General features: G+C 41.4%; 1 protein-coding gene across 4 annotated transcripts in view; it reads right to left on the reverse strand.

The window, feature by feature from the left end:
* Window positions 1–20,283, reverse strand: part of GRAMD1C (GRAM domain containing 1C) — a 52,682-nt gene extending 32,399 nt beyond the window's left edge. For 2 of the 4 annotated variants that reach the window (XR_007374640.1, XM_048933880.1), the window contains exons 1-3: window positions 19,853–20,280; window positions 18,396–18,524; window positions 2,656–2,740 (exon numbers count right to left, since the gene is read on the reverse strand). Coding sequence is in view for 3 of the 4 variants with exons in the window: in XM_048933880.1 (XP_048789837.1) it covers window positions 2,656–2,740; window positions 18,396–18,524; window positions 19,853–19,927 (289 nt within the window). In the remaining variant the exon portion in view is untranslated. Of the gene's footprint in view, window positions 1–2,655; window positions 2,741–18,395; window positions 18,525–19,452; window positions 19,589–19,852 lie in introns of those variants that run through there. The other 2 variants (XM_048933889.1, XM_048933897.1) reach the window with 2 other exon arrangements.

Raw genomic sequence — 20,283 nt, forward strand, 5'->3', positions numbered from 1 at the left:
GTGTTATTTTCAGAGCAGTTCTTGCTCATTACAGCAGAATAGTTTTTTTTTGTTGCATGCATTTGGCTTTTTTAAACAGTTAAGTTACGAGCAGGAATCATTACAGTTCTTTTGATGAACTATAGCTTCTTTGAGGAGTGTAAATCCTGTGATATCTTTCTCTGAATCAGGCAAAAGAACAGCTCTTAACAGAAAATGCAAGAGTTAAGTGGCAACATGTTATAGAGTAACAAAAAAAAAAAATTATAAAATAGTAACTTTGCATCTGAGAGAAAAATGCAATATTGTTGACATTAATCATTACCAAATAATTTAACTGTTAATTAACTCTGTTGATTGAAACTGTGCTTCAGAATTTGCTCCACTGCTTTCTAAATCACTCCTGTGCAAGGAGGATCATCAAATCAAACCTTGGAAGTAATGCTATCTTCTTTTGTCTTACTTCTGTACTGAACTTCAATATTTTTAAACGAGGAAGATATTTCAGAGTGTAACTGCCTCCTGAGCTGACAGAGAATACAAGGATTTAACCATTTCCATGCAAGTGAAAGCCCTAATTTCTCTTTCATTAACCTGGAAGGAACTTGGCATGCAACAAGCATATACTGCCTCTCAATACTCTCTGCCTTGAAGGTTGCAAAAGATGAGGTGTGAACTTTAGAAACAGCTACAATGCTGCTTCTGTATAAAAACAATGCTCAGCTCTTAGTGCAGCTGTTACTCAATGCTCAGGCAGCACAAATAGACTCACCTGCAAGGTAAGAAATAAAAATGGAATAAAGTGCATCACTGCAGGGAAAGGAGGTAGAATTTTATGCTTGTCACCTTTTGATTTTTTTTTCATGGAGCAAAACAGGCAGGTAGAGTTCTGAAGAAGCAAAGTAGTGATAAGTTAGACACTATAGGCCAAAACTCTTTGCCAGATGCCTCTCTTTCCCTACACCTCACATTGCACCACGCTCCTCACTACTCCTACTTTGAGTTGAGTTGTACTTCTACTCCTACAGCCACATCATCAGAACCACAGAACAGTTAAGATTGGAAGTCTGGAGGCCACTAGATCCAACCTCCTGTTCAAGCAGAGACAGCCATATCAGTTAGCTTTTGAAGATCTCCAAGGAGGGAAGCTCCATAACCTCTCCAGGCAACTTGTGCCAGTAGTTAGTCACTCACATAGTAAAGAAATGATTCCCAACGTTTAGAAAGAACCTCCTCTGCCCCAGCTTCTGCCCACTGCTTCTGGTCCCGGCATCAAGCACAACTGAAAATAGCCTGGCTACATTGTCTCTTTCTACAGATATTTATTGACATCAAAGGGATTCTCCCTGAACTGTCCCAGCTGAACAGTCCCAGCTGAACAGTCCCAGCTGAACAGTCCCAGCTGAACAGTCCCAGCTGAACAGTCCCAGCTGAACAGTCCCAGCTGAACAGTCCCAGCTGAACAGTCCCAACCTCTCCTCCAAAGAGAGGTGCCCTAAATCCCCTAATCATCTTGGTTGTCCTTGTACTCTTTCTAGTAAGTCCACGTTTCTCTTGTACTGTGAAGCCTTGTGCTGGGCACAGTACTCCAGATGCAACACGTTGAGCAGGGAGAAAGGTCTTATTCCACAACTTGCTGGCAATACTCTGCTTAATGTAGCTTTCTTAGAAACCAGGGCACATTGCTGGCTCAGCCTATGGATAAGCTACTTTGGGCAGTAAAAAAAGTCTTTGGTTTTCCAAGGGTAATTATTTTCCTTTCAATTACCAGTTTTTCTGTCTTCTAAACATACAGTTGGTACTTGTCTTTCAGAGTCCTAAATTGTAGGTGCCCACTATGTCACTCTCAGTCCCGGAATCTGCACCAGTCAAGGTGTCAAGCACAATGCTTCAGGCTTATTTCCAGAAAGCAAAGGAAATGCTATAGGCAATGGATGATCTACTTGCTTAACTGGGTCAATGAAGCAACACTCCTTGCCTTTGTATCCTCAAAACAAAGCCAGTACAACTATAGAATTCCTACATTCTCTCACAACGTCTGTAACAACTAATTCAACCATAATTAATTTCCTCTTCAAAGAGATACAGAGGACTCTTCACGCACTCAAAGGATAGGAAAATGAGTAATCACAATGCTTCAAGAGTTACCAAGTCGGTCATTCACTCTGAAAAGAACATAAAACAAATCCAGTGCTCTTAGGATTTACTTCTACCTCTGTTCTCACACTTGCATTGCACAATTCAATACAAGCATATTACACTCACAGGCTAAGTGCTCACCGTGATCCTACAGAGTAACCCCTTCTTCCCAGCTTGTCAGCTAACATGCACCAGTCACACCTTCACCACTTCCAGTGGGTATTTTGTCACTCAGTAAAAAGTAGCAGTAGTAAAAGAAACCAAGAAGCTTTCACCCAATATACAGATGAACCAGATAATTCTGTATATTTTTCTTCACTTCTCAACCCAAACAACAGTCCAGCTTTTCCAAAAATGGCAGTACATGAAAGGACTTTGGGCCAGGCTTTCCCTACAGGTATTTGATAGTAGTTTAGAGATAGGAGAACAGAAAATGCTGAGCTACAGATTGAATATGCCATTAAAAAAAAGATCTTGGTACAGCTGCAGTCAGAAATTATCAGCCTAACACAAGAGCTTTTGGTGTCATTGTCTTACCTACAATGAGTCTCTCTGAATCTGGCAGATGAGAAAACTGCCTCTTGAATTCCTCACTCCTGTATTTGTAAGTGGAACTTGAGAGCTGCAACAAAGAACGGCAAAAGGTTAAACAAACAGATTTATTTTCAGCCATTAACTGTCTTCATACTAGATCTGTAACTTTATCTTAAAGACCAAATTAGCATCAAAGGAGCAATAAGGAATAGGTGATATCTAAATGTGGCAGTGTCTCAGCCACAATCTTCCCTTATACAAGACTGTGCTCCCAGAATTCAGGATAGGATGATCCACGCTGTACGAGGCCAGACGCCGGTTATAAGGCATTTTACAGCTGCTTGATGTCAACCTATTCCACTCAAAAACACAAGACAGCCCTGCAAGGGCTCTTCTATCTCTTCTAGCATAGACTCAGTGAAGAGAGAGCAAAATCACAGCACAAGAGGTGCCAGAGCAGATCAGGTCCTCACACAGGCCACCAGCTGGACAGGACACCACCTACAACACCAATTTCTAATCAGAGTGCCACTGAAGAAAAATGTTACCATAAAAGGGATTTTTGCTAGTTGCTATAACTAGACCTGTAGGAATAAAAGCCAAAGCTTCCTTCTGTATGTACAACCATCAGCACCACTGTCACTTCTTGATTATCAGACCCGAGCTACTTCACCATGCATTTTAAAATAAGATCAAAATCATTGATGAAAATTGTGTGGTAAACTCGCAGCAGAACACATCCAGCCAGGTGGCCCTTAACTTCTCATTCTTATAAATCAATGTCCATGCTCCCTTTCAAATGAAAAAACCTCCACATGTTCTCCAAAAACAACTCTGCTGTAAAAGCCCAATTTTTCACTGTACTAGCTTTCATTGTACATAATGAGGTCTCATTTTTTTCCCTAACAGATGTTCACCACTTATTCTAGGGGTCTTCCTGATGAAATGCTGCATAAGTCAGCATTTCAGTCAAATTACAGCTAAGACAGGCAGAAGTCACTCTCAAGCAATACAAGTTCTTCTTTTGTTGTTGTTTGTTTTTTAAACAGTCTGATTTCAGTTGAGCTTTTCTGAAAAATCTTGACAGCATACAGCTGCTATTCTTCCCCGGAGCACCCTTCTCATTCTAGAATCTGGCATATATCTTAAACTCATTTCGGTTAAGAGATCAGTGGCTATTTATTTTCCGGATGGGGGAAGAAGGGCGGCAGAAGAACCACTGTTGACCATATAACCTTAGAGTATGTTTACTAGAAGACACCCAGTTTTGGCACACTCCTGCAGCACAGCAGTTGGTCAGTACCCTTTAGATACATCCATGGGTGCTTTTACAGTTTAGTTTTACAGTTCAGAACACAACTCGCAGGCCACAAGTACAGATGTTTAAGTGAATAAAATACACCAAGGACAAAGTTTCCAACTCAGTTTAGCTTTAAAAAGATACTGAGTAAATAATAACTGAGTAAATTATCCTAAATATTACCTCATATTACCTCTAATAACAGAAAGTCTTTATGTCTGACCTCAAGAGAGCACACACTTGCTGTCCACTAATATTCTGAGCACTGTAATGAAAAAGGCAGTGAGGGAGACAGAGAAAATAGATACTTCTCCCAAAAGGAGAGCCCCAACAGGGCTATCTAAGGCACGTCCTCTAAGCTGTATGTTTACACCGTTTCATTATAGCTATTTCTGAAGTTATAAGTGCTTTATTATTGGAGTACATGTCATCTATTAACGTAGATGAGCTGTGGTTTCTCGGCCTTGTCACGTCATACTATGAAACACGCTTTTCACTGATCACCTGAAACAGATATTCACTGACTGCATCCCATCAAGAAAGGGTTGTTTTCAATTATTCTAAAGAAAAAAAAAAAAAAAAAAAAGACATAGGAAAGAATTAAAAGCTACCTTGAATTTGTGAAGTTTCCACCTATAGTTGCAGAGATGCACATTAAATAGCCACGACTGTCAGACTGAAGTCTGAGCCTATTCAATAACACTAACTCGATAACACTACTTCAAATATGAGAAGAGGGAAAGAATTCATCTGTCATGAGAACAGAAGAAAATTGAAAGTCTTCCAGTCTGACATACGTAGCCATATTTTAAAGGAAGATGAACTTTCTCAGAACTGAGCTATATCAAAATCGACCATTTCTGTGGTTACAAGACAAAAGGAATCAGGGAGAGAGAATCAAGCTGTTACAGAATCACAAACACTTTTATACCAGTGCCTGAATCAGCCAGTTCAAGAGCTGTAAGAACCCAAACCTCAAGAATCTTGAGTTTTACTTAGAAATGGAATTTCTGTAGAGCATAAAACCTGCTACAACTTGTCTGAGAATCCCTTACTGCCACTGACGAGTGTCTTTTGTCAAGTGATAAGCAATAAGAAACACTCTTATTAATTGTACTTTTCTATGAAGCTCTTAGAATGTTTATGAAGAACCTGCTCCAAATCCTTATCTAATCAGCAAAAGAAAAATGAGCACATTGAAGCTTTTTAACCTTATCTTTTCCTTATTTTGTATGAAGAGTAGCTCACTTAGATCTGTAATTATTATGCGCTCAGCATGTGGCTTAGTGATTAAGACATCAGTCAATGGACTCTGGAAACAAAAGGAGCATTTTTAATACAACTGGGAAGACCAATTTCCTTCAAAAGAAGAAAACAGACATCTGCATTTACGTGAATATAGCATCTCTCATATCATCACTGAAATATTCATAACACAGCAGTGTTTCAGGCAGGTTGCCACCCCTCCAGGTTACAAAACTTCCCATCAAATTTTAAAACAAGAAAGGCTGACATTAGGCTGCACTATAGAGCTTAACAGAGGAAAACAGCAGTTTTTAATACGTGTATATTTTTAAGTTTAATTATGAGTCATCAGGCAAACACTTTGCCTCAGGATAATCTTAGGCATTTCTGGGCATGCTATATTTGATCACTAAGCAAACCATTAAGTCCAGTCAACAACATACTAGTACTCTCCATCTGAAGCCACAGAATACACCAGAGGTCTGTAAAACAACATAAGCAGAAAAACCTCTTCAGCATCATCCAGAAAGTTTTATAAAGGTGGTTACTTAAGAATCAGGTACTACCTGAAGACACTGAACCAAGAGATTAACACACCTTGTTCAGAAATGGACCAGAGTCCAACTATATTAAGCCAAGTTCCAGAAATAAGGTCAACCTAAATAGGACTAACCTGAGTTATTTATATGATGAAAGCTTGTTAAAAACAGCGTCCTTTCACACTTACAACATCAAAGTGTGGACAATGAAAAATAATTTGAGGCACTTAGGAAACCACAGAGGAAAATTAAGCTAAACCCTCTCCCAAAGGTACCACAAAAAAAGCTACTTGTCAGGAAATAGTTTGCACATATAGCTATGCATGCAAAGAGTCAAACTCAGCAGAATTGCATACACATCTTTAAAGCATACTAATGACAATAATAATTTTGCATATGCTTTGTTAACATTTTGCCCTTGTTTTGAAACACCACAAAACTACACACGACCTGACAATTTGCAGTCTGTGTTTTTGACCTGCAGAAGTAAATACAAAAAGCTGAGAGCACAGGTCAGATGACCTCACTAAGAGTAACACAACTTGGACATCACCTGATTTTAAGAGATCCACACAAGCTTCCAATGAACTTCACAGTCCTGGAAACACTTATCGTCATGTGCTTGAGGTCATACAAGCTGCCCGACTTTCTCCTTTTATGTTCAGAAGCCTCACTTAAGCATCAAAACACGGCCAATGAAACTACTGCTTTTGCTCTCCAGTCCACAAGCAAGCAGAGTTAATGCTGTCCACCTCTCTTAAAGACCACCTGACGTGCTATTCCCCAAGTACAGACAAACTTGACCTATTCTTTCCTATTAAGTTTCAAGGTGTGGCTGAAAATAAATTATTTTTTAATCCTACATTAGCACATTAAAAGAGCCATTAATTATCCTTGGTAAAATATTTGCATTCTTAAAGAACATACAGTTTTCTCCTCCTCCGCTATATCTAAAATTCTACTTAATATCAAGAGTAAAGTCTCCAGGAAGACAACACACAGTGGGAAAGGAGTTGAATTTTACACAAAGAGCACTTAAAGTCAGAAGTATTTTTGAAACTTATCTGTAGAAGGAGAAATGTAAAAAGCAATCCAACACTAAACTTTCCAAGTCTAAAGTTTCATTAGGCTATGAGAAACCTACCTATGTCAACAGCCCTGAACAAAAGTCTCATTTAGCAGAAGAATGCAACCAAACTAGGACTTTATTTCCTCCAAAGTAGATACAGGCAAAACTTACCTATAAAAAAATGGAGCAATTCCCACAGCACATTTGGGCAGTGGTCCCTCCACTGAGGCTAACAAGCATTTTCATCTATGAAGCACCGATCCCACAACAGTCATTTCTTCAGTCTAAAAAGCTTCATTAGAACCATCCAATCTAACCTACAAAGCACAAGCCACAACTTTTCTGCTAAAACCCCTGCTTTAAAAATTGGAGCTGTGATGATTAAAATTCCTCTTGGGAAAGAAAAAAATTACACACTCATTTTATCTTCTTGATATAAGTAGTATCACCACTGGTGGAGAATCTATCCTAGCTACAGATTGAATGTTACCTTCATCTTGTGAACTGCTGCAAGAAAGCTACCCTCTATCTTCTTTTGGAAGACATTAAGTTTCTCAATTCTGTTGCCAGGAAGATTTTTTTTCAGACTTGTTTACATGCTCTATTGAATTCTCTCTTACTTTCAGTTTGCTTCTTTAGCTGTAAGCTACTGAGATACACACAACATTGCAGGAATCACATCAAACACATATATCCAAGGCTCATGTTTGCTACTAGGCAACACAGTGGAAGCTCACTGTTCACATGATGACTAGACTCTTATATTTCCAGGATCCTGGGACAGTTTTCTATTTCTTCTGAAAATGAGTGCGAGGCTGTACTTTGAATGCCAGACTTGTTCTACAATTCACCCTATCAAGGGCAAACAGCACAGATCCACTCCTTTACAGTGATCCAGTTACACTAATCAGACCTTAACAGAATCACAGACAAATCTTGGGTTAGAAATGACTTCCAAACTATTGAGTGCTCTTAAGCTTTACTAACAGTAACTTGCTGCTAACAAAGATATTACACCTGCACAGAGAAAGCACTAGTCACAGGACTTCAGGTGACTTACTGTGATGTGTACAGTACATTGTGTACTTTGGGACTCAATGTGTACAGAGACTACTTTTTTTTTTTTTAAATAAGGAACTGTTTGATCTTACCTCATTATCTACACAGTTTTATTTAATTAATAGGTCATATGATTCACATCAAATAAGAAGAAAAGCAAGTTGCTAGGGCACTTTAACCATTTTAATTTATAGGTATCTGCTCCCTACAAAATCCCATACTCTCAAGGAAATGGAAACTAGCTCAATCACAATGGCAAGAAAGAAGAGTATAAGGAGCCTAAACTATTTCACTTGCATTCATTTTATGCTCTTCTTCACTCACTCATCTTCTCTGGCAAGAAGAGTTTTCTAAGCACACAGCATTCTTTTTCTGAGCTACTGGCAGACACATGGCCCTGCATTGGGTTGTTATGTCCCCTTCTGTGGACCAGCCCCATTCTTACTTGCAGAGGCAGAATGAGAAACGGGTTTTAAAATTTCTTAGTGCCTGAGCAGAGGGCAAATCACTGTCAGTCTTGTCCTTCCATAGCATCTGAGTATAGGCAGAGAAATTCACTGTGCTGTATGCACCTTCTGTTGGAAATACACCATGTAACATCTCAAAGAAGGGATATTAAAAGAGCAAGGAATCAAGTTATTTTCTAGGTTTTTGCTTTAAAAAAAAAAAAAAAAAACTAAGATACCATAAGCAAGGCAGTACCTAGTTCCCCTTAAAATAAGTGTTAGTAATATTAAATAGTTTCTAGAGAAGTATAAGACAGGCACAGGAAAAACGATGACTGATTTTTTCTGCTTAATATGAGTAGCTTCCAAAATTACACATAGCAAGAAAATTGAGGCATTTAATTATGAAGAGCTTCCATGATACTGGACAAACTCTCAAGAAGTATTTGAAAAACATTCAGTGTCATTAAACTGGCTGAATTAGGTACTTCTGGAGCGAGACTAAAAACTGGGTCAAGTACATTAGAAGCTCTGTGTCATGTCCCCCAGCCTCATCAGTTCACCCACTAATGCCCCACATCTCAAACAGCAGTCCAGCCCTACCTAGCTCCACTACAGGCATCAAGCCCTTGTTGACCTGATGCAGACTAAAGCATCACATTTCTGAAAAGCAGTTCTGCTTGTCTACTCAAGAGGAAGGCTGTATCACAACTGTTTACCATGTGGTGTGATATGAACACAGCTGGCCTGGAATCCTGCTCACAAAGGCCTGATTGTCTCTTGTATTCCACCAACCACCTTCTCCTTTCAAGAGCAGGACAGAAGGTTTCATGCTTGATAGGTGCCTATACAATATAAATATCAGATCGTGTTGGAGCACAGCTTGGAAAACAGTCTATGAAGTCCAAAACCAAAGTCATCATAACTACAGTTCCCACAGACAAAAAAATTTAGCACCACGCAAGTTACAGCAAACTACATTGCTAATGCCAGGCTACACAATTAAAAATAAATCAAAGCTGCAATTTTGGTAAAAAATAAAAATTGAAACCTGGCTTTTTTCCAAAGCAGAAAGGCAACTCAAAAGGTTTGATATTAAGAGACGGGGGATAAAAGATCTTCACAGATGCACAGCCAACTAAAGATAAGTTTTCTACTTCTCCTCCTCCCTCCTCCCCTGCCCCCAGTAACCACCAAAGAACAGTAGGAAGAATCTTGAAACAAAGTGTTTCAGTTCAGAACTTGTGAAGACCTCTGCAAAATTCCTCCTTCAGGACTCCTTTCAGAATCAGCTTAGTTTCACCAGCCACAATATATCAGGGAATTAGGACTCAGCAAAAAGCTACTCTAACAAGGTCTATATTTAACCTTATGGGGCTCTATTCTCTGCTCAATAAAGAAGCAATTTAACTATGCACATTACCAGACCAGAGCCTAGTTTTCATGAGAGCCCGCTATCCAGAGGGAACAGTGCCTACTGAATAATGCATCTTGCCAACACAAAAGAAAATACACTTCAAGCACACAAAAAACAAAGCCTGCTGGGAACACATTACAGATGGAAATGCCTTCTTATCAATATGAGAGAGCCTCTTATCATAAGGAACACTATAAACTTCTCCTTGGGAAAAAACAAAACAAACACAACCACACTGTTTAGATTGAAAATACTCCATGCTTACCCTGAAGCACTTGCTTTGCAGTGTTTAGTATTTTCTTTATGCAAGGAAGTGTTCTGAACCATTCCTAAATGGCGATATACTTTCCTACGCCAATGTACTTTTATAACTACTCTGATTTGGATGCAAAGTCTCAAGTCTGACATGTACAGCGAGGAGCAGAGCATATGTTCAATTTCAGAAATAAAGCTGACTGAAGCATGAAGCTAATGTAAAGGCAGAAGAAGTGCATGCCTACACATACCTCCTCCTCTAGCTAACTGCAGCCCAATCCAGTCCTGGCCAACACTCAGGCAGTCTCTGCAGCTCTCTTCTCCTCACCCACTCTCTCAGAGCCAGCGCTGGACACCAGCCAGCAGCACCAGTTAGCTTTCTGCCAGCCTCTGCTCACACACCAGCAGGGAAAATGGGCAGAAACACGCTGGCTTTGCAGAACTAGCACAGAAATGCTACAAAAAGAAGTCAAATCTTCAGGGGAATGAGGCAGCAAAGGGGATTCATGTAAAGCCACTCAGTTCCAACCTGAAATGGCCATAATCTTATAAAGACTTTGGAACGCAGACTGAAGTTGCATAGGTCACTTCAAGTTCACAGAAGTCCCAAAGGGGACAGCAGAGGAAACTACCATCACCAGGGAAACATCAACTCTGAAAGGAGCACTTGGTCCTCAGTGCTCCTCCTCTCTGCATCAGACAGCTACAATCCCTGTACCAGCTGCACACAACTCTTAAAAGACAGACCATGTCTACACCACTTAACTTAGTATGCAACCAAACCTAGGTTGGCACAACACCCACTCTTTGCCTGCTTCTTTAAGTCTTCACAGCCTTGCTAAGAAGCCTCCTCAGGCAGAGCTCCAGAGGATCAGAGGAGAAGACTGAGGCATGCTTCACACAGGGCCAAGCTGCCAAAATGAGTACACTGCTGCCTGGAGCTCAGCTCTTCACAGGCATAGAACAGCTGCTGCTAAGTTATAGGGCTATGCATACCCAATAGGACTCTCCACTTGCTCCCAAAGGGGAATAGTAGGCCCATAACTACTCTATTTCCTTTGTGCTCCCTATGTTTTTCTGCCTGTCCCATCTAGGGCCTGCCTGTTGCATTTCTGCAGGTAATGATGTGAAGTCAGGCTTTGACTACCTCTGCAGAGAGACGTTCTGGAAGCAAAACCCAACTGTGAAGAAAAGAATGGGCTGCTTGTGAGCATCACTTGCTGCCAGCAAGCCACTGACGTATGGAGAGTCTGCACAGCCCTTTTTGGCTACATATCAGCATGCATCCCCAGCTTCAACATTCTGTCCAAAAAGCTACTGTAATACTCATAAGGTTTCAAAGATACAAGAGAAGAGGCAGATGACTTTGTGACACTGTATAAGAGTCTAGGCTGTGAGTGAGAAGATACCCTTGAGCACCTGGCTGAAGATGCAACTAATGACTCACCAAAGCGACATCCCTATCCTAGTGCAGTGCTACTGAGGGAACTGAGAGAAAAAAAAATATTGATCTCAGCACATTTTTATCATTCTAACAACCAGATTGAAATCTAAATGCCTGCAGGAGAAGACAACTGAATACAATGGGCACATATTTCCAGTCATTTTACAAACCACAGATACACACTGCTCTTAAGCACCTACTAGGGTGGTGACGTTTTGGATGGCACACAGTCCCCTTGTCAAGATCAGCTGCATGAGCAAATAGCATGAACTGGTTTCACCAGAAAAACAAGGCAACTCTTCTCCCTTCCCAAGGCAAAGATAAGACACGTCACAGGGAATCTCAAGGTTCTATAAGAGCAGCAAGGCACTGAGAGGAAAAGCTATAAAGGAAAATATTTGCTGGCAATTTCTTCCTCATAGATCACTTTAGGACCTCTGGTCTTCCTCAGAAAGGTATTGCCAAACACTGGATGCCAGTGTGATTCAGATCTCAGAAGCAGCATGAGTACAAAGAAATTTAAGGGCATTCATTTCCTGTTGATAAAGTGAAGTCACCATCTGATTAAACACCTAAGCATGGAAGTTTGACCCACTTCACAATAAGGCTGGGAGCATCAGTTTCAACTATAATTATTTATATAACTACTACAAAACATCTCTGAGGTCAGATGAAACACTTTGATTTCTAAAGATGAAAGTTAAGCAAAGATTTGGACTCTTCCATAGGAAAAAAAAAATATATACCTTTGCCAGCTCTGAAAAGAATCCTGACGTGCTTTTAGCTTTCAGGAGGCAAGATCTGATTTACTCAGCATCCTCACCAACACACTGCATTGATTGGCAACAACTTCTTTAGATCTGGTAGTAAAGTTATGCCTATAACGTTTCTTCTAGAGGTGATGTTCCACACTGTCTCCCCAGTACACCAATAGAAGTCAAATTGACAAGGGTCTTAAGTGCCTATCCTCATTTTGGTTTAGGAGAAGTTTGTCAGTCTGTATATTTTCCTGATTACAAAGATGTAATTAAAAGATTCAAGTAATCCTTTCCCCCCTCATACTTCAGTTGTTCTTTTCCACCCTTACTTTGCCAGAACTGGACTCTGGCACTTACAATTTGTGTTTTGGGACTACAACTGAACTTGTATACAAGTCAGAAAAAAAGAGGTGATGACTTCTCAAAAGATTAATTCTGCTTTCCCTTAGCACAGATGCATTAACTGACCTTTGTCATTTGCTTTTCAGCAACTCATAGAAGGATATACAAATATTTTGGATCAGGACAATAGTGAGAGATTGCAGAAGCGTATTAGACTATGTAAATGGCTGCAGTTTATGCTATAGTGAATGCAGAATACTACAGCAATTACAATGTTGTAATTAACAGTGGTCATCTCATTTAGCCAATGAGTAGCTCTACTGCATCTGAAGTTGCATGAAAAATAACACTGAATTAACCCTAAAGATATTTTTCATATATCTAATTTGACTTCCTTTTCTGCCTCATAAGTCAAATGCAGATTCTACCCATTGCTACATTAAGAGCTGCTACTGGATTTGATCGAATCACTCTCACCAGGAGAGAACACAGTTTTTCAACTTTATATAAAATGGAATGTAAAGGGTCAGCTATCAGAAGACATTTTTGTCAGTACAGGCTAAGCAGAGCTACGGAAGCTTATGTATGATCACAATTTATGATCACAGACTTCCACTCGCTCTAAACAAGGGCTGATATCTTGAGTTCTGCTGGGCAGAAATAGCAGTAAACAGGAGGAGTTGACAAGTTCCACAAGCAAGCTGAAGTTCTGAATGACTCCCATTTCCTTGAATTTCAGGGAAAGTGGGAGTGGAAGGGAGGGAAGGAGGACAGGTGTGTTGTGATCAGATTGCATATCCGTTACCACATGATCAAACTTAAAAGCTGTGACAGAAAATCCCAATTTACTGACTTCACAAGCAATTTTCAGGAAGCACTACTCAGAAAGCACTTTTATTCCGTATAACTTCCAAAATATGGCTGATATCACTAATGAGTCTTTACATAAAGAGACATAGCCATCTGTTACATAGGATGAGACAAAGTATGATTTCCAGAGTCATCATTAACACCAAAACCATTTATTCACCCTGAACATTTTTATGCTTTTAGAAAGGCAAGTCCGTGTCCCAAATCATCTAAACACCTACATGAGATTCCAGATTGATTTTTTTTTCTCTTAAATGCTTCCTAGAGATTTTTCCACCAGTTGCTGCTAATGACTTAAGTGCAGCACTACACAACCACACATGATGTAGTTCTGTTTATCTGTCCTCTTCCCTTCCAAAAGGATCCTAGAAGAGCTTCTGTCTCTTAGAGCTCTTTTAAAGCTTTCACTCCTCAAACTGTGAGGCTCTTTTCCATTAAAAAGATATGATCATTCAACCAACATTACATTGATTTTCTAAGCGATGCTGCACTTCCAATTGTTTTGTTTGTAGTGACCTAATAAATAGATCACACGAATCTGAAGTATTTTCTTCCTGATCTGTTAACCATGCAGTTAATTCTTCAGATGAGTGTGACAATACATGTTGGATATAGCTTTAAACCACTGTAGCTGGGGAAGGCATATTTGGACAGGGTACTAACTGCCAGACTTTGTTCGGAACAGGCTGAAACTCTTTGGCAGACAGATCTATTCTAGGGCTCGCTTTGGAGCTACATCAACAACAACGAGCGATTCCCAGGATGAAAATAAGCAGTGTGGGGAAACAACCACCAAATAAACAAACAAACCCCACAAACCTAATAAACAATGTGCAAGGGCCAGTTAGAAATACAATTTGCCTTTTCCTCGCTCTTTTAAAATACTGCTGTAAGCAGTGTTATCACAGGGTTAAAAGAATCTATTCTAGAGATTCCAGGTAAGTCAACACAACTAAAAGGGCTAGAAGTAAAGCAAAAGCTATTTGTACCAACATTATGGCACTTCAGAAGAAAACAGCGTAAGCTTAAGACTTCTTTTATTTTTTATTCTCTTCAGAGGTCTACATCTGATTCTTGTTCTCCTGACCAGAATGCTTTATACCAGCAAATAATGAGGCAACTAAAAATCCTCCCCTGATGTCACAAGCAGAGATGTCTCTTCTTCATAAGCCAAGCATTCAGAGGTACAGATGAACAGAAAGCTTTATTTAGAAAAAGAAAGTATCATGTCAAGCACACAACACTGGAGATGAAGTGACTAGAGGACCTTAAATAGGAGACTGCCAAAATATATTTAGTGATACAACAAGCCCAATAATTCATCCCTAGTGCGAACATGAGTCTGCATAGAAAGGAGTATTAAACTATTTTTTGCATCTCTAGTTACTTCAGCTAACTCTTACCAGTCTCAGGCCCCAAAGTATCTCAGTGGACATCTGTGCTGCAACACATTATCATTTGGATGTTATGTATGTATCTGCATCCCTCCTGTGCAGGTTTGAGCTTTATTTACTGTATTCTTGACAACATATGTGCACACTCCCATACATTAGCTCCTTGTATCAACTACATCCACACTTGCCAAACTTCAAAATCCTTTTCCAAGCCTTGTGCAACCTTGCTTGTTCTGGTATTATGAAAAATAAAAGATTTCCTGTTTTAACTTTTCCCTGCATCACTCATTTGCTACCGTTGTCACATGCCTTCACACTGACCACTTCTTTCAACATTATATTGCATTCAAGTTTTCTTCTTCAAAACATCTTCTACTACTTTTCTTTACAACACCTCTCTTGCACTCACATCTCCAAGCTCTTAAACAAGCCTCCCATATAAAAGCATTTCCCAGAGAGATGCTTATTTGATTTCAACAACTCCTTCTACCAAACATTTTGTGACAAGGGAAGGACTTACTTTTTTATTCCTTCTTTCCATTGGCATTCTTCTTATGATATACATATATGAACTTTCTTTGACTGCTTGTTAATAGAAAACAGAGTTCCCAGACAGAATATGCTCATTTTGGATGCAACAATCCTTCTCACTAGTTTCCTTGTCCATCTTTATCTTTTTGTTCATCACAATAGGAAAAGTCAAGACTTCCACAGATTTCTTCTTCCAAGGATGTTAAACTTAATTATATTTCAACACAAAGAATGTAAAAAGGGTGGGGGAAAAAAAAATAAAAATCAGTCTTGAGATAAAACTTCCAGATGATGACAATCAAAGAGTCTTTGGAAGTTAAGTTTCATTTCTACCTGCAGACACCAGAACCACATAATCAAAAACAGATGCAAGTCTTACAGGTTCCAGTAAAGAGGGAAAATCCTCAGATGAAAGTTCCAAGTGAGCTTTTTTCTTACTCCATGAGATTACAAAATTCTAGCTGGGGAACAGACTCCTGCCCCCCAAAAAAACAAAAAACAACCACCAAAAAAAACCCCACAACACCATATATATATATATATATATATATATATATATATATATATATATATATATATATATATATATATATATATATATATATATATATATATATATATATATATATATATATATATACATACATATATATATATTCTCAAAACAACATTTTAAAAAGGTATTTATGAAAATGACATCCTCAAAGAAGCACTGCAAGCACTACTAAATGCTGTAAATCTTGTAGAAAGGATTCAAAGTGCTGCTAATTTAAGAATTGCTTACAGTAACTGGGAAAATTCATTCTCACATTTTTTCCAATAAAGCTGTCCAGACCGTTCTTGCTTTAGAGATGGGGGGGGAAAAAAAGTCGGGCATAATAGGATGAGTTTGTTTTGTTCTCTTCTTTCCCTTTCTTCCTTCTCCCCACTCACCACAGTCAGGAGAGAGAGATTATAACCCAGAAGCTCCCATCAGAGTCTGCTGTTAACTGCATCTGCTCACAGCACATACAGAGAATTAATGATACCTGGCCTGACTCTCAGAGGCATGGCACAACAGTTTACTCCCACTCAAATCCATGAAAAATTGAAGTCAAACCAGTTAGGCTTTACCATTGACATTTGGCTTCCATCAGAGAAGCAACAATACATACTCAGGTAAAGAAAAAAAAAAAAAAAGAGTGTCTGAAAGCAAACAAGACAGGCAACAAAGCTGATAGCTGGGTACACCATAGGCTATTCCTGCTACTGTAACAATTTCTTAGTTTTACTGACTCAAAGGTAGGAATGAGAGTAATAAATCCAAACCTGCCACATGACACTAAGATCATCCACAGTAAAGTGTTAATGATACACACTTAGCCCACTGCAGCAAGCTGCCTTCCCTGCTATCACCTACACATCAACTGTGACTCAGTACTCAGGGAGTTTTAATGGTTTGTTTGTATACTTAAGCAGCTGATCATCAACTATGCAAGTTATTAAAATGCATTTTCTGTCTAGAAGAGGAGGGAAAGATGCCAATGACATAACGTTTTAATTAGAAGATGCAAACACCTTTCTTGCCTTCCTTCTGCGACATTCTGTCTAATGCTACTTCTAAGTCCCCTTGAGGCTAAGAAAATGAGTAGCACTGCCTCCTACAAACAGATCAATAGAGGTTTTCTAAAACTAATCAGTGCCATGAACAGCACTGTTAGAACTTTACAAGCCACAGCACTACCTTACAAGAGAACTGTGTCAATATCTGCCTCTTAAGTACAAGGTCATATTTATCTATCCAGATAAACATGAACTTCAAACAAATACCAAGGCCTTCAAGTATAAATCTTAAGCAGATGGCAACCTTTTAAACACAGCAGAGAACACTTCCCACTTCTTTTTGTGGCTGCCAGAGCACTAAAGAATCCAGATCTCCGGAGAAGCTGTGGGCAGGCAGAAAATGGCACTGTGAGGACACACAATGTACCGAGCGCAAAATACGTGCCTAAAAGTTCCACTCAGAGAAACCTCAAGTTTGGTATATACTGGGATCTGAGATGTGAAATCAGTGTTCTCACCGTGAGAACATCCACTCAGTTTGAAAAGAAGCGATAAAAAGACACAAATTAGATTGATTAAAAAAGAGTTAGAAAACCCACAGTCCTGGTCCCAGCTCTGCTACTGACTCCCCAAGGCCTTTAATCTTTCATCTGCTGTGCACAACGAACACCCTGATGACCTCATCAGGACAATGATGTGAAGGTCCAGCGGATGTCCCTGTGCACAAGCTAAGGCACATAATTCACTCTGGGGTCACCTGATGCAGAACTTGAGTCACACTGTCAGATCTCGGAAGAAAGGAATCCAAACACCTCATGAGATCAGGCGTTACCACACCTGTTGCTGTATACAACACACAGGGCTCCCCCTTCCTATCCAACATCCACCCATCCATTGAACTAACAGTAAAGCACATTGTTAAGTCCACAAATTACAAGTTTACTCTCTGTCAAGATACTGGGGACAAAAAAAAAAACAACCACAAAAACAACCACTAAAAGCATGGACACAGTGTTAAAGATGGCGTTTCTTACTACATACATTCTCCACTGAAGCAGCACCTTGGAGAAGAGCAAAAGGAATCTCCCCTATCTGCTCCCTTTTGCCCTTCCTACTGACAGATTCCTTTTCTACAGAGTAAGCCTACTTTCATGAAAAACACATGCTTACCCAGCAAGAAACAGATACAAAGGAAGCTTATCCAAGACTAAGCATCAACAGTACCTTTCTAAAGGCATAGGGACACTGGATAGGCTCATGAACCATGCAAGGAACTGGGAGACAGGACTAAGCACAGAGGTCTGAAGTCCTGCCACTAACTTGATACATGACATCAGGTAAACAACCTCATTCCCTCTCAGTGTCAGCTTACACTTTAGAAAACTGATAATGACAAATTATCTACCTCACTACATAGGTGGAGAACACTTCACTAATTCATGACTACAAAGCAACCTGAGAAGAAGGGATATAAAGCTAGTATGTAAACACATGGATATAGATAGAGGAACAAATTGGGGAAAAAACATTACCCAAAAGCTCCAGTCAGCACTCCAGCTATACTGAGCAGGAACCTGCATCTTCTCTGTGCACGAGCTGTGAGTCTCCTGTGAATCTGCAACCAGCTGGCTAGTAACACCATGATCCACTTCATCAACTTCCTGTGAACAAGGAAGCAAACAATGTCGTTGGACAATGGAAGAGAATGGTTCTGAAATAAGATGTTTAACTCATATGAGAGCCGTGTGTTAAACAAAACTTGACATGCCAGATCTACCTAGGTGAGTGGCAGGGAAACACTCCCAACTGACAGGCTTTTAATTGTTTTTACAGAGTATGCTGTACTTAATTATTACTTACATTGTTATCAGAGTATATTATTTCCTCAGCAGCACCTCAACCTACACACTGAAGCCACACAGGCATGTAACACCAGAATAATATTAACACAAGACACCAGCACATAACATACAGAGCATCTCTAAGATCTGAAGAGCCTTTGAGTGAGCGAGAAAAGCCATGAGAAATCACAGAAAGGATGGAAAAAGATCTCTACGATCGCCAAGACCAACCATCAGTCCATCTCCACCATGCCCACTAAATCTTGTCCCTTGGTGCCACATCTACATGGCTCTTGAACACCTTCAGAGACAGCGACTCCACCACCTCCCTGGGCAGCCTGTGCCACTGCCTCATCACTCTTGCTGAGAAGAAACGTTTCCTAATATCCAACCCGAACATCCCCTGGTGCAACCTGAAGCCATTACCCCCTCATCCTTCCACTATGTACCTGGGAGAAGACTGCCACCCCACACACACACCTTGCTACAATGAGATGCAGCGCTTCACAGGTAGACACTCCTACCTGCATCACTTATTACAAAAATAAGCACGCTTTTGACAGCGTTTTTCCACCGGGGAGGTCACTTTTATTTCACGACAGGAAGCCGAGCCTCAGAAAGGGGAAGACACTTGCCCCAAGCCCCACAGCAAACTGGAGCAGAAGGAACCACCGCCCATAGCGGTGATCTAGAGAGGCAACAGAAAAGGCAAAGCCGCGTTCTCAGCCCCGAGGGAGCCCAGCCTCACCACGGCATCCAACAGCCGTCCCGCGCCACCACCCCACGCCGCAGGCAGAGATCTTAACGCCACAGAGAGACTTCCCGACCCGCTCTATAATTCAGTTAAGCCCCGGGCACCCCGCAGCCAGTCCGCGGGCGGCCGGCGCCTCCCCGCGCAGCCCCGAGAGGAGGCCGAAGCCGTAGCGGGGGGCAGAAAGCTGCGGGCCCCCTCCTCCCCGCGCCCGCCCCCAAAAACTTTGCGGAAGGGCGGAGGCGTCCCCTAGGGAAGGACCCCCGCCGCCCCTACCTGCGCAGCCCTAGGGGGGCTGGCGGGATAGCGGGCCGACGGCCGGGACACGGAGCCCGCCGGCGGGGCCGCAGAAGAGCAAGGGCGAGCCGGCGGGGAGGGCGCGGAGCGCGGCGCTTACCATGGAGGGGGGCGAGAGCGGCGCGGCGCCCGCGAACTGCCTGAGCGGGGCGCACGGCGGGGCCGCGGCCGCCATTTAAAGGGGCAGGCGCCGGCCGGGCCGCGGGGCGAGGACCCGGACGGGAGGCGGTTGCCAGGGAAGAGCGGCTCAGCGGGAGGCCGGGCCGGGGCTAGGGGCCGCCCGCCCGCGTCGAGGGGCTGCCAGGGTGGGCGGAGAGGGTCTGCGCTCCCTCCTGCCCACACGCGCGCGGGTCGGGGTCAGCTTCACCGACGCTTTTAGGGAGCGTAGTGAGGGCTGCGCGGAGTCGGGGAATGTTTAGGAGTGCGGCCGGGGCGGACGCGGCTGGGCCGCGGCTGCCTCTTCTCCTGACAGCGGGAGGCACCGGGGGAGACGGGCGGGGCCGGCCCCGCGCCCCCCTTGTGGGTAACGGC

This window comes from Lagopus muta, chromosome 1, assembly GCF_023343835.1.
Source record: "Lagopus muta isolate bLagMut1 chromosome 1, bLagMut1 primary, whole genome shotgun sequence".
In the NCBI taxonomy this organism is placed as follows: domain Eukaryota; kingdom Metazoa; phylum Chordata; class Aves; order Galliformes; family Phasianidae; genus Lagopus; species Lagopus muta.